General features: G+C 36.5%; 1 protein-coding gene across 1 annotated transcript; it reads left to right on the top strand.

The window, feature by feature from the left end:
- The first annotated feature begins 290 nt into the window (after nucleotides 1-290).
- Klhl15 (kelch like family member 15) lies at nucleotides 291-6,823 on the top strand. The gene has a single exon (XM_015488092.2). It carries the CDS (start codon nucleotides 1,617-1,619, stop codon nucleotides 2,622-2,624), a length of 1,008 nt encoding a protein of 335 aa, XP_015343578.1. The 5' UTR covers nucleotides 291-1,616; the 3' UTR covers nucleotides 2,625-6,823.
- The last annotated feature ends 6,155 nt before the right edge of the window (nucleotides 6,824-12,978 follow it).

Below are 12,978 nucleotides of genomic sequence, written 5' to 3'. Positions count from 1 at the left end.
AGACCCTGGGTTCGATCCTCAGCACCACATAAAATATATATGAATAAAATAAAGGTATTGTGTCCAACTACAACTAAAAAATAAATATTTAAAAATAAACAAACAAATAAATAAAAATAAAGGCATTGTGTCCATCTACAACCACAAAAATATTTTAAAAAATGCTTAAATGTGGTGCTTTATTTCAAACACTTTTTTGGACTTAGATGGGGAAAGAATGAATGGCTGTATTATAGGAAGAGGAAGAAAGGAGAAGGGAAGGGAAGGGAGGGGGAAATAGGAGAGAAAGCTCATAAATACATATGCTTGGTCTCGACTCTTTCTGTGCTGTCATCCCAGATTTTCAACATTTTCCTGGACATTTCCTCCTTGGCATCTCAAACCAGCTTATCTTTCCTGTTTTCCTGTATTGATATCACTACTCTGCCTATCACCTCAAGTCTGAATCCTCAAATCATATTCAAATCCTTGCTTTTTCAACCTATTCCTGTTTCAGTCATGGATATCTATAGATTTGATCTCTACAATATCTCATTTCTCGTATACAAATTTAGTGTCTTCTGACCTCCTTGTCATATTACAATATGTGATTTTGTCCCAACCTCCTACCTCTTTCACAAGGTACTCCTTGAGTGTTTGGGGCCAGTTTGGTATGCTATCTATATAAAGTACTGCAACATTCATTCACAGGTTTGTTGTATAGTGTCATACCTATATTGACTCACTGTATTAGTAAATTGGTATTTGTTTTCATTTTCCCAAATATATTCTAAGTTCTTTGAGGAAACAGGCCACATCTTATTTTCATATCTTCCCCACAATTCACTTAAAAATGCTTCATAAGATCTTGATAGTCATCATCACTAGGTAATTCCAACTCCAGAAGCAAAAAAACACTATTTTTTTCTAATATTTTTTAGTTGTAGATGGCACAATACATTTATTTATTTATCTTTATGTGGTGCTGAGAATCAAACCCAGAGCCTCACATATGCTAGGTGAGTGCTCTACCACTGAGCCACAACCCCAGCCCCAAGACCTTTTCTTATCTACTGAATTACTACTGTAGTTGTTGTTATCATACCAAATCTTTGTGTCAAAAATCTACTGGGAATCATGCACTAACTTGCATGATTCCTCAAATTACTCAATCATGGTTGTGGTTTTTTTTTTTTTTTTGGTGTTACCTGTAGTTAAGAAAACTGCAGACATTATTTCCTGTACTATGAAGCCCATATTTGACTTCCTAGCCCCCACGCATAGCTAGGGCCTACAATAGGTGCCTAAACCATTTTATTATGAATTGCCTTTTGCCTGGAAAATAGCTTATGCTTAAAAATAACTTGCTTACTTTTAAAAGCTTGAGAATGTATGTAGATGATTACAAATATAAATTAACAAGAAAAGCAACTTTAGTAAAGGAGCCTAAAATAATATCCTGATCATTTTAGTGAGCTTTGATATTTTGTTTACCACTTTTTCTTCTGGCTAAATTGTTTTACTTGTATTCTTAGGTTAAAACATCAGAATTTTATAGATATTCTCGACAGCTGCGCTATGAAGTTGACCAAGCACTGAATTACTTTCAGAACGTTCACCAGCAGCCTTTGCTAGATATGAAATCAAGCCGCATTCGTTCTGCCAAACCACAAACTACAGTATTCCGTGGAATGATTGGACATAGCATGGTTAACAGCAAAATACTTCTCTTAAAAAAGCCAAGAGTCTGGTGGGAACTGGAGGGCCCACAAGTACCTCTACGGCCAGACTGCCTTGCTATCATCAATAACTTTGTTTTCCTGTTGGGTGGGGAAGAACTGGGCCCAGATGGTGAATTCCATGCTTCTTCCAAAGTGTTCAGGTATGACCCAAGACAAAACTCTTGGCTGCGGATGGCAGACATGTCTGTACCACGTTCAGAATTTGCAGTTGGTGTTATTGGGAAGTTCATTTATGCTGTGGCAGGCAGAACCAGAGATGAGACTTTCTATTCAACTGAGAGATATGACATCACCAATGATAAATGGGAATTTGTGGATCCTTACCCAGTTAACAAATATGGACATGAGGGGACAGTGCTCAATAACAAGTTGTTTATCACTGGAGGAATCACCTCATCCTCCACCTCTAAACAAGTGTGTGTGTTTGATCCCAGTAAAGAAGGGACCATAGAACAGCGGACCAGGAGAACTCAAGTAGTCACCAACTGCTGGGAGAATAAGAGCAAGATGAATTACGCAAGATGCTTTCACAAGATGATTTCTTACAATGGCAAACTCTACGTCTTCGGTGGCGTCTGTGTGATCTTGAGGGCCTCTTTCGAATCTCAGGGCTGCCCTTCCACAGAAGTGTACAACCCAGAGACTGACCAGTGGACCATCTTGGCATCCATGCCAATTGGTAGAAGTGGCCATGGTGTGACTGTGTTAGACAAACAAATAATGGTTCTTGGAGGCCTTTGTTATAATGGTCATTACAGTGATTCCATTCTCACTTTTGATCCGGATGAAAACAAATGGAAGGAAGATGAATACCCCAGGATGCCCTGCAAGCTGGATGGTTTACAAGTATGCAACCTGCATTTTCCGGACTATGTACTGGATGAGGTCAGACGTTGCAACTAATGACATCTTTCTCCTGTTAAAAGAAAAGCAAACAAAGCGTTTGTGATAAAGTAGTTAATTAAAAAGCATAAAGAAAAACCTCACCAGTTTTACTATCAAAGCCATTGGTCTAATATCGTAAGAATTTTTCATTCTGTGCTAGCATTCTTTTTTTTTTTCTTTTCAGTGGCCTCAAACTCATGCAATAAGTTAATTCTAAGCGCTAGCTCTTGAAACTACTTCCAGAAGCAGTTCAGTAGAATGCTCCACTTATCTGGAAAGTTGATTTTCTGCATTAAACATTTCTTTCAGATGTTAGCGTAGAAGTCGTGCATCTTCTAAGAGAAGACCTGATACGTGTCACTGGATGTGATTTCAGTCCCTATCTCTATCTGAAACCTTTTTGAACATTAGTTTCAGTGTATTTCAGTCTGTTATATGTTTTGGTTTTATTATTTAAAAGTTCAAACTCTTGACCTTTTTGCATGGCTTTTTGCTCAAAATGCAAAATTATAAATTTTCTACAAAATTAACTTTTTATATTCAGAACACTATTTCTAAGCTGCCTTCTCTTATCTGCATTGTGTTAGTGAAAGCATATCCATACTCGCATACATGGTATAAATATATAAGGCACATCCCTTTTATGCGTGGTTAGGATTCTATATTTTTAAGCTAGTGCACTTGCACACACAGTTCGCCATACTTGTTGAATTTTAGATGTAATGTCTTTTCATGTATTAACATTTCTAGAAAGTTAAAATAACTGGAGTCCTCATTTGGTATCAAACTAGCCTATCTTCAGTCCATATTGATTCAGTAATATTTGAACTCTTATATTCCTGAAACACTTATGGATTTATGAAAACATTTTATATTTTCAAAAGTAAACATTAGTGTTCCTTATCGATACATGTCTTTTCTTTTTGAAATGTTTTTCTTTGCAGTCTGTTTAACGTTGCCCTGTTTTTAGTGAGAATTGGAGTGGTATATGACAAGCTCTGATCCTGCAGCGTGCAAGCACTTTTAAAGAGAATTTAGGTAATACCAGACTCCTAAATAAAGGCCCCTTAAAAGTAAGTGCAACTCCCATTCTTTACATTCATTAAGGCTGCTGCATCTGTTATTGAATGGAGGGTAGCAACGCTTAGAAAATTTGAGCTCAGTTTGACTTAGAGGCAAGAAAGAGAATAATAATATTACTGGTTATATCTACCTGTTTATTTCATACAAAATATTCAGTGGCACTAGGGATGCCTACCCTTGGCTTTTGTTTAATTACTGGAAGCTACAAGCATGAAGGATAGTAACCACAAAGTTCATAATGGATCAAGAATAGCTGTTTAAAGCATTTATAATAAATGTTTTAGCATTAGCTGCACCTTTCAATTTTTGAAATACGAAGGAAGAGAGTATAGTTGACAAAAATTAGGCAAGAGTAACCTGGGAGTGGATCATTCAAATTGATGCCATTTTCTCGTGAGTAGTCTATATCTGATACAGACTAGATCTACACTGGCAAAACTTGCCAGAACTTAGGATATTGGTGCAATATTGCAATGCCTTCTATATGGCTGCTGTTGTATAAGTTTTATAGTTTCACTTTTTTTTTTTTTTTTGCTGCTGCCACCATTGAATATAAAATGGAAGTGTGAAGTCGTGGAAATGTGAAGACTGTTTTTTGTTTTTGTTTTTTTGCAGTTCTGATTAGACGTACTATGAAACAAAGCCTGATTTTAAGACTTCAAATCTGGAGGCATTTGAGGTTTAAGAAACAGTCAGGTATACAAGTAGCTTTTGAAAAAGAAAGACATTGGCATAGGTTTCAGAACTCAATAATAATGTTCTTTTGTACAGGAGTCTTAAATTTTCTTTAAGTGGTCCTTTATTTACTTACTTTCTAAAAATTTGATATCTTAGTTTCCTATGGAATGTGGGTAAAAGTCTTTTCTACATTTAAAAATTAATTTTTAATTATTTTACTTTGGAAAACTAGGAATTAGGTTAGCCAATTAATTTTTTTTCCTAATACATTAGTTTGTTAAAAATTTTGTATGTATGTCTCTTGCTTTAAAGAAAATAACGTCTTCATTATTTTCCTCATCATTGATATCTTTTGTTGGAAAAGACCAAGAAAGAACCATCAGACAGGGTACCCATATCAAAGGCTTTATACTCCAGTGGTGGTTCTCCTTAATTGCTTAGATATGATTTCATAGCCCTGTTTAAGGAAACTTCTGAGTAAACATTGAATATTCTTGGTCTTCCATTTTAAAGATAGAAGGCCAATATCAACAGTTCTTGTTTCATAAAATTCGTGAAATCTTAACTTGAACTAACTCTGGGTTCAGCTTCATATAAGTCATGTCTGACCTGATGTTAGCTGTAATCAGTTTTGAGCTTTAAGAATAGTTGCTATCTATTGCTTGGGTTCTGAATGTATGAGAAAACTCTTCTGTTTATATGTAGTTCTAATTTAGGTAATTCTGAGTCCATGATTAACTTACATTCCCTTTTAAATTTATGGTTTAATTGCTACAAGAGATTTATTTTTGTTATACTAAACTATGGAAAATTTTTTCATAGAATTTTTTCAAGTTTATTTTTTGTGTGCTTCATTTGGAACCGTTTTTGTTTATATACATTGTATATGCTCAAAATAGACATTTAAAAATTGGTAAGAGATTTGAAAACTCTACAGTATAACTGTTCTGATCTTTATATGTGTTATTTTCACTTTACATTTTCAAATGCCAGATTTCACAAAAATAGCTGATCTTAATTAATTACATCTTAATTAGGACCATTCATTCTCTTCCATGTCTTTGACCTTCTAAGTTTTGATTTTAAAGAAAATCCTTGCACTACAGCCTTTTCATAAAATGCAAGATTCTCACATTGAAGGTTTTGTATTAGAAGAAATGCTACTGGTTTTTAAAAAGCAAAGCGTAATTAATAGAAAGATTAGCTCTTCTTGAGACAGCTTTCTCTGTGTCCTCCTCATTATTCTCCCTGTGTGAGTGTTACTCGAATTGTGAAATACTGACTGAGCCCTTCACTTATCTTTTCTAAAGCAGCACCTTTGGACACCTCATTCTGGGAAGCCTGCTCGAGTCATAGTAAAGGACACACACATTTGTGTGGGGAGAAATGGTAAAAATGGAGAGTTTTGTCTTAATTACATGAAACTAAGCTTTAAAATATTTTATAACAAATTATTTGAGCTGCATAATCTAAACATGTCAAACGTTCAGTGGGACTATTTTTATATATGTATATGTGGGTGTAGGTCATAACATTTCAGTTTATAATATAAATTGTTATTTCAGTTTATAAGCTATCTCATAAGAGACTAGCTCTTTTGAGAATACATAATTTAAAGTTTTAGACTGAAGTAAAACAGCATAGATAATAGTGTAAATTAGATATAATTGAGGGCTATATGGCAGTAAAACTGCTAGTGCCAGTTTTCTTGTTTGCCTACTATACATTTTTGATTTTGTTTTTGTATTCTGAACATTTCTAGAGATCATACATTTGTTCAATCGCATTTAGAGTCGGTTTGGGAATAAATATCTTCTAAAAAGAGATTTATCTTAAAATTAAAGTACTGAGAAATTAGTTTATTGAGAGTTTATAAAGTCAAATATTCAATAGGCATAGACTGGAATAGATAAATTCATGGAAATCATATCCTCTCAGTATACCAGTATAACTTCAATATTACACAAGTAACATTGAAAGAATGCCATCAACTTTGTTCCCCCTTCAAAATTCTTGAATTTTCTTTTTACATCTTTGGGAACAACTACATTACAAATTTTATTAATCAGTATACCAGTAAGGATTAGGTGTTTGCTTTCTGAAGGAATGTTCCCGACAGGTGATCAGAGAGGTTATTTTCTACCTAACTTGTATGTGCCCTACACCTCTTGGGCATCCTTTGTCTATAGAAAAATATTTTGACCTTTAGGTACATTTTGGGCCAGTAGTCAAATAATCCTAGGGCCAATATAAAAATCTTAGAATAATTTAAGGTTTGCCTTTTATATCTGTTTTGAAAGCCTTTACATTTTTGTCAGGTAATTTTTTTCCCAAGCCGTGGATATAATCTATTCAAACATGTTTATGCTATCCATTCTGTTTTTAAATTGAAAAAAAATGTTAAAAGTGTTTATGAAGAAAAGTTTAAATAAAATATTTTTAATCTTTAAAATATACTTCTTTATCTCTGATTATTTACTATCTTTATATAGCCCTTCACATTCAGAGTCACTAATGACTTGATTAGTTGTATACATTCTGTTTTCCTTCAACATGCCAAGGAAATGCCATGAGAATATGATTTCTACTAGTGCTTTCAGCCACAGATTTAAGTGAGAGCATTAGAGTGAAATTATTTATATTCTTATATGCAATGGAAATTTTACAATGAAGCCAAGTAATTAAAGTTCTACTAACAGAGTTTTGCAGTTTTTGTAGGATGGAAATATAGAACTGAGAAAAAGCATTTTCAAGCCTCAAACCTTAGTTTGGTGATTTTTAGATTTCCTTCAGCATTTTTGACTACTACTACTTCTTATTATTATTATTATTGGTACCAGGGATTGAACCCAGGGGGAGGCGTTTACCACTGAGTCACATCCCCAGCCCTTTCTATTTATTTTTTTGAGATAGGGTCTCCCTAAGTTACCTAGGGCCTTGACAAATTGCTAAGGCTGGCTTTGAATTTGTGATCCTCCTACGTCAGCCTCCTGAGTCGCTGAGATTACAGGCATGTACCACTGTGCCCAGCTGACTCATTGTTCTCAAAGTGTATCTGAAATTAGGGAATCGGCAGAGGTTTGAGGTATACACAGGCATGTATGTGCCTTTTGAATGGATTAAGAAACCTTAGTGAATCCCCAAGAACCTAGATGTTGGCCTCAGGCCACCTTTCTGATGTCTTTCTCCCTATCACTTCCTGCACTCCATTTTGTGATATGTGTTCATTTCCAGCTTCATACTACTTGCCTTTTATTTTCCCCTTCCCTGCCTGTCAAAATCCACTTATCTTGCAAAGCCCAACTCAAGCACTCCCCTCCATGCCTGAAACCTCTTTTCTTCCACTGAATTAATTACCTCTTATATATTCATTACATTTGTAGCTCTTATTTCGTTCATTTTGCTTAATAGTTGAGTATAATTCTTTGTCCACGACTAGATCATAGTCTCCTTGGGTGTAAGGACCTCTTATTCTTCCTTGTACCGTCATATCTAGCACAATACTTTGTTCATAGTAGACAGTGAGCAAAGTGTTTATGTAGCATATGACAGATTCCATATAAATAAGAGAAATGCTGTAGGGATTTAGATGAGGGAGAAATCACAGTTTCCCAGGGTTCTTATCTCTACTCTCTTCTCCACTTACACCATACATAATCTCATCCACACCAATAGCTTCACCTACAACTTTTATTCTTATACCTGTCAAATCTGCATTTCTCAGCCCAGATTTCTAGCCATCTCCAGAACATTTCTCACATGTTGCAATGGAATGTCAAACTGAACAAGTGCAATCCTGAATACATTATTCTTCCCCTAAAACTTGCCCCTTGTTCTGTATTCTCTGTATTATTATGGCTCTATTATTGCCTATGTTTGTTTAAGTCAGAAACCTAGGAATTTTTTTATCTCTCTCCCTCTTAACCCCATCATCTTAGTTCACCCAGCTCTATTACTTTAACTTAAACTGCCCTGTCCTCTGTTCTCTCCACCCATACTTTCCTAGTTCAGGCCCTCTCTTTTTTTGTGTGGTGCTGAGGGTGGATCCCAGGCACTCTACCACTGAGATACAGTGCCAAACCTTCGTTCTTGCTAGACTCCTACTGGAGCTTTCTTTCTGATCTCCTACTTCCATAATAAGATTCAAACTCCCTAGTGTGCCACACAAGGCCTTTCATGTTTTGCTCCCTTTGTACCTGTTGAGTCTTAAACCCCATGCTCTAGCTATGCAAGCTAAGTGGAGTTCCTGAAAAGACCATAGTTTCTCAAGCCTCACTGCTTTTGTACCCACTCTCTTCCACTTCCTCTCCTTGATCACCTTTTCTTGACTTTCAAGAACCAGCCTGGGCCTTAAGGCCTAAATCAAGTCTTTAACTTCTCTTCTTGATCTTACCATAGCTTCTGTGTTTACCTAGACCTCATTTTCTCTGATTATAACTATCTTCTCCATTCCCACCCTTAACTGTACTCTGAGGGCAGATACTGTGTCTTTTTATCTTTATCTTCCAAGAATCTGACTTAATATCTGGCACATGGTGTCATCCTCCTTAATAAAATTAGAATTCAGAAACTTGGAAGGTTACCAATAAAATGCACCTGGTGAGGAGGGGGAGTTGTATTAGAAAGGTTGATTGCCTGCCAAAATTGACCTCCCTGAGGAATTTCCTGCCATTCATTTCAACTACCACTGCTTGTGTGTCTGGAAGGTTGATGCATACAGCTATCACAGTTGTAAACAAATACTTCCCTTAACATCTCACTATTCTGATTCAGGCTGAAAACATCAAGTAAAACAGACCAAAGGGTGTTTTTCTTTTCCAGTACTAGGAATTAAACCCAGGGCCTCATGCATGCTAGGCAAGCACTCTACCACTGTGCTACATCCCCAGCCCCCAAAGGGTGTTTTGCACAACTTTAATTCCATGAAATGCTCTGAGAGGGTGGGGATGTTCAGTGGTCACAATAATCTTGGGACACATTATAGACCATTTCACTTAGAGAATCTCAACACACCTTAGCATATTGAAGGCTCTGAGAAGTCTTGTTCATTTTGATTTTGTTTAGCTCAGTGTAAACCAAACATTTGACCACTGAGCTCTTTTTCTCATGGAATATAGATGATCATGAACACTCTTGAAAAAAAGAGTCATTCTACATGATCATAGGAAAGGGCTGACTTTATTTGGAGAGAGCATGGAGAACCTCATTGAAGATCGTCTGAAATCTCAGTTGGGATTTGGGCTAGCAATAGACTGGCAGACAAAGCGGCCAGCCATTGAATAGGAAGATTTTGGGAATGAGACAGAATGGACCTTGATAAGATCCAACATTGTCCCTGGTGGGCTGGGAGGCAATGCTCATGCAAAGGGCTGTGTGCACCCAAGAAGAGACTAAAGAGAGTCCTACCAAACTATTTGTCTTGGTATGTAAAGCCTTGAAAACACAGAAAATAAAAGCTAGAATAGCTCTGGAAACTGCTCAAGCTTTGGGTGCATTCCCTAGGCCACACATATTTGTCAGCAAAGGGTGGAAGCTTTACTGGCTCAAGGTACTTTAAGCACACTTTCTGATTAATCATTGACCATTAAAGTTGTTGATTGAGGGGTAATCCCTGGGATCCAGGCTTAAAAGTAAAGATAATTTTTTAAAACCAACAGAAGACATCAGTAGTCACTGATGGAGTACACCAGTGAGGGAGGGGTGGGTGCGGTAAAGATGCCACAGAATTAGTTCAGGCAAATCATTAAACAAAACAAAACTCAGCAAAACCACCCCCCATTGGGACACAGAATCCAGAGTTGCTGCAATACATTATCTAAAAGAAACAGGACATGCAAAGAAACAGAAAAGTATGACCCATGCACAGGAAAATAAGGAGTTAATGGAAAACTCTCAGGAGCCAGCCACAGTGGCACCATCCTGCCATCCCAGCAACTTGGGAGGCTGAAGCAGAAAGATCAAAAGTTCAAGGTCAGCCTCTGCAACTTAGCAAGATGCTATTTCAGAAAAGGTTGGGGATGTAGTTCAGTGGTAGAGCACTCTTGGGTTCAATACTCTGGAAGAAAAGAAAGAAAGAAAAAATATCTCTGAGGAATCACTGTAGAGATCAGTGTAATTATAGTTTTGTATCCTGTATTTGCACAATTTTTTTGCACAATTTTTTTGTTAGAAATAATTTCATAAGCCTTTAAAATTATCTTTAGTAACTGGGGATTGAACTCAGGGGCCCTTGACCACTGAGCTACATCACCAGTCTTTTTTATTTTTTATTTTTATTTTTTAAAGAGAGAATTTTTTAATATTTTTTAGTTTTCGGTGGACACAACATCTTTGTTTTTGTATGTGGTGCTGAGGATCGAACCCAGGCCGCAAGCATGCCAGGCGAGTGCACTACCGCTTGAGCCACATCCCCAGCCCAGTCTTTTTTATTTTTTGAGACAGGCTCTCACTAAGTCACCAAGGCTGGCCTCAAACTTGTGATCCTCTGGTCTCAGCCTCCCAAGTTACTGGGATTACAGATGTATGCCACCAACCCTGGCAACCATTAATTTATATTTTGGTCGAACCCATGGATACTTAACCACTGAGTAACATCCTCAGCCCCTTTTTGTATTTTATTTAGAGATGGTCTCACTGAGTTACATGGGGCCTCACTAAGTTGCTGAGGCTGGCTTTGAACTTGTGATCCTTCTGTCTCAGCCTCCCAAGCCGCTGTGATTATAGGCATGCACCACTGTGCCCGGCTAAATTTTTTTTAAAGTAGTATTTTTAGTGATTACTTGGTGTTTTATAATATGATCACACCACAATTTATCTATCATGCCCCTAAATGAGATATACTACATTTTAAAGTTCTTCTTTTCTTTTAATTAGTCTATTTATAGTGTTCACATTTTAGTTTTCTTAATGTAGTTTTCAAAAAATGGAATTTAAAATAAGCTATTTAAATTTTATTTACTTTTTTTTTTTTTGCTGTGCTGAGGATTGAACTCAGGGCCTTGCACATACTGATACCCCAACTCCAAAATGAACTATTTAAAGTCCTTCACAAATATTGCTAGATTAGGTTCTAGAAAAATTGTAGAATATTATCCCCACATCAGCATTATATATGATTTTACTGCCATATCTCCATTGGTGTTGAGTGGTATTCTTCAAAAAGAAGGAAATCATTAGTCATCTAATAGGTGAAAATTATATTTTCATTTCTATTATAGTGTGTGTTGAGTAATTTTTTGCATCCTTTTGCCAAATATATTCTGTGAATTCCTGTTCATGACACTTGTGAATTTTGTAGTGGCATTTTGGTGTTTCATTATGGACTTTTAAAGGATTCTTTATCTATACTTTGTCCTACTTGAGTATGCTATTCCAAAGTCATCTTTATTAAGTGATTATTTTTATCCTATAATCATCTTTCATTAAATGTGGAAAGCAAATGAAACAATTTGGAGAAAACAAAGGGGATGAGAATTATGCTGATGGAGCAAAATGATTAAGAATCATATTTGAGAGAGAGGGAAGCTGACAAAGATATTGAAAAAGACATACTTTACAGATTCATGAGGAGACCTATGCAAAAGCTAAGAAATAACATTCTAATTAGATATGGAGTATGAGAAGTTTCTTTGGAGTGTTCCATCTTCTGTAATGGAAACACATTTAAACTTTTATTGAATACCTGTCACGTGGGTGCCAGCAGGAGTGAAGCCAGGAAGTGAAAACCAAGTATGGTCTACTCTGCTTAATCTAATGAGGGAGCATAAATAACTAAAAAAATCACTGAAAACAGGAAAAAGTGCTTAGGAGAAAAAGAAAGCAGCATGTGTGGACCTCAGAAAGTTACAATCACCATTGATGAGAATCAGGAAAAGTTTCATGGAAGAATTGACTTTCTGTTTGGTCATGGAGATTAAGTAGGATTTTTCTAGGTGGAGAATCAGAAAAGGACTTTCAAGAGGGGATGTGCAAAAATGCACAGAGAGGTCACATGAGGCTGGAGGTTCTAACCCAAAGCATGCACTCAGACTCCATGCCTTTACTCTTCCAGTAAATACTAGCAATCTTCTACTCAAATGTATTCTAGTACTGATAGGAATAACAAGACTGTGCCTAGTAAACTTTGTTCTAAACAAACAAAATAGATTGAACTTATTTTAATTGATTAAAGAAAAATTTAACTCTCAAGAGTTAAAAAAAAATAATGACCATGGAAAAATAGAGTTGGTAATTTACCAACACAATAAAACAGACAATGGCAAAAACTAAATAAATTACATTTGTGGTCTTAGGTTGGGCTCCCCTGAGAAGAGCATGAGAGTAAAAGTCTGAAGTTACTTCAGGAAGCATCCGTAGGGGAGGGGAAGGCAAGGGAATGAAGTCAATGAAGGCTGTATCATCAAGCAGTTCACCACTGGGAACAACTCAGTTCAAGTCTCCCCCAGGGGAACCGTAGACAGTGTACACATACTTGACATTCCTCAGAGTCCTACCAGCAGGACGAGGAAGTGAGGAAGCCAGGTGTTTCTCCTCCCAACTGCCACTGGTCCTTTGGTTTAGGATTGTTCTTAGGGATATTAACTCCCTAGCACTTTAGGCAGGGAGGGGGGGG

This window comes from Marmota marmota, unplaced genomic scaffold (assembly GCF_001458135.2).
Source record: "Marmota marmota marmota unplaced genomic scaffold, marMar, whole genome shotgun sequence".
In the NCBI taxonomy this organism is placed as follows: Eukaryota; Metazoa; Chordata; class Mammalia; order Rodentia; family Sciuridae; genus Marmota; species Marmota marmota.
The sequence above is the reverse complement of the archived record's forward strand: the minus strand, read 5'-3'. Positions and strand labels throughout refer to the sequence as shown.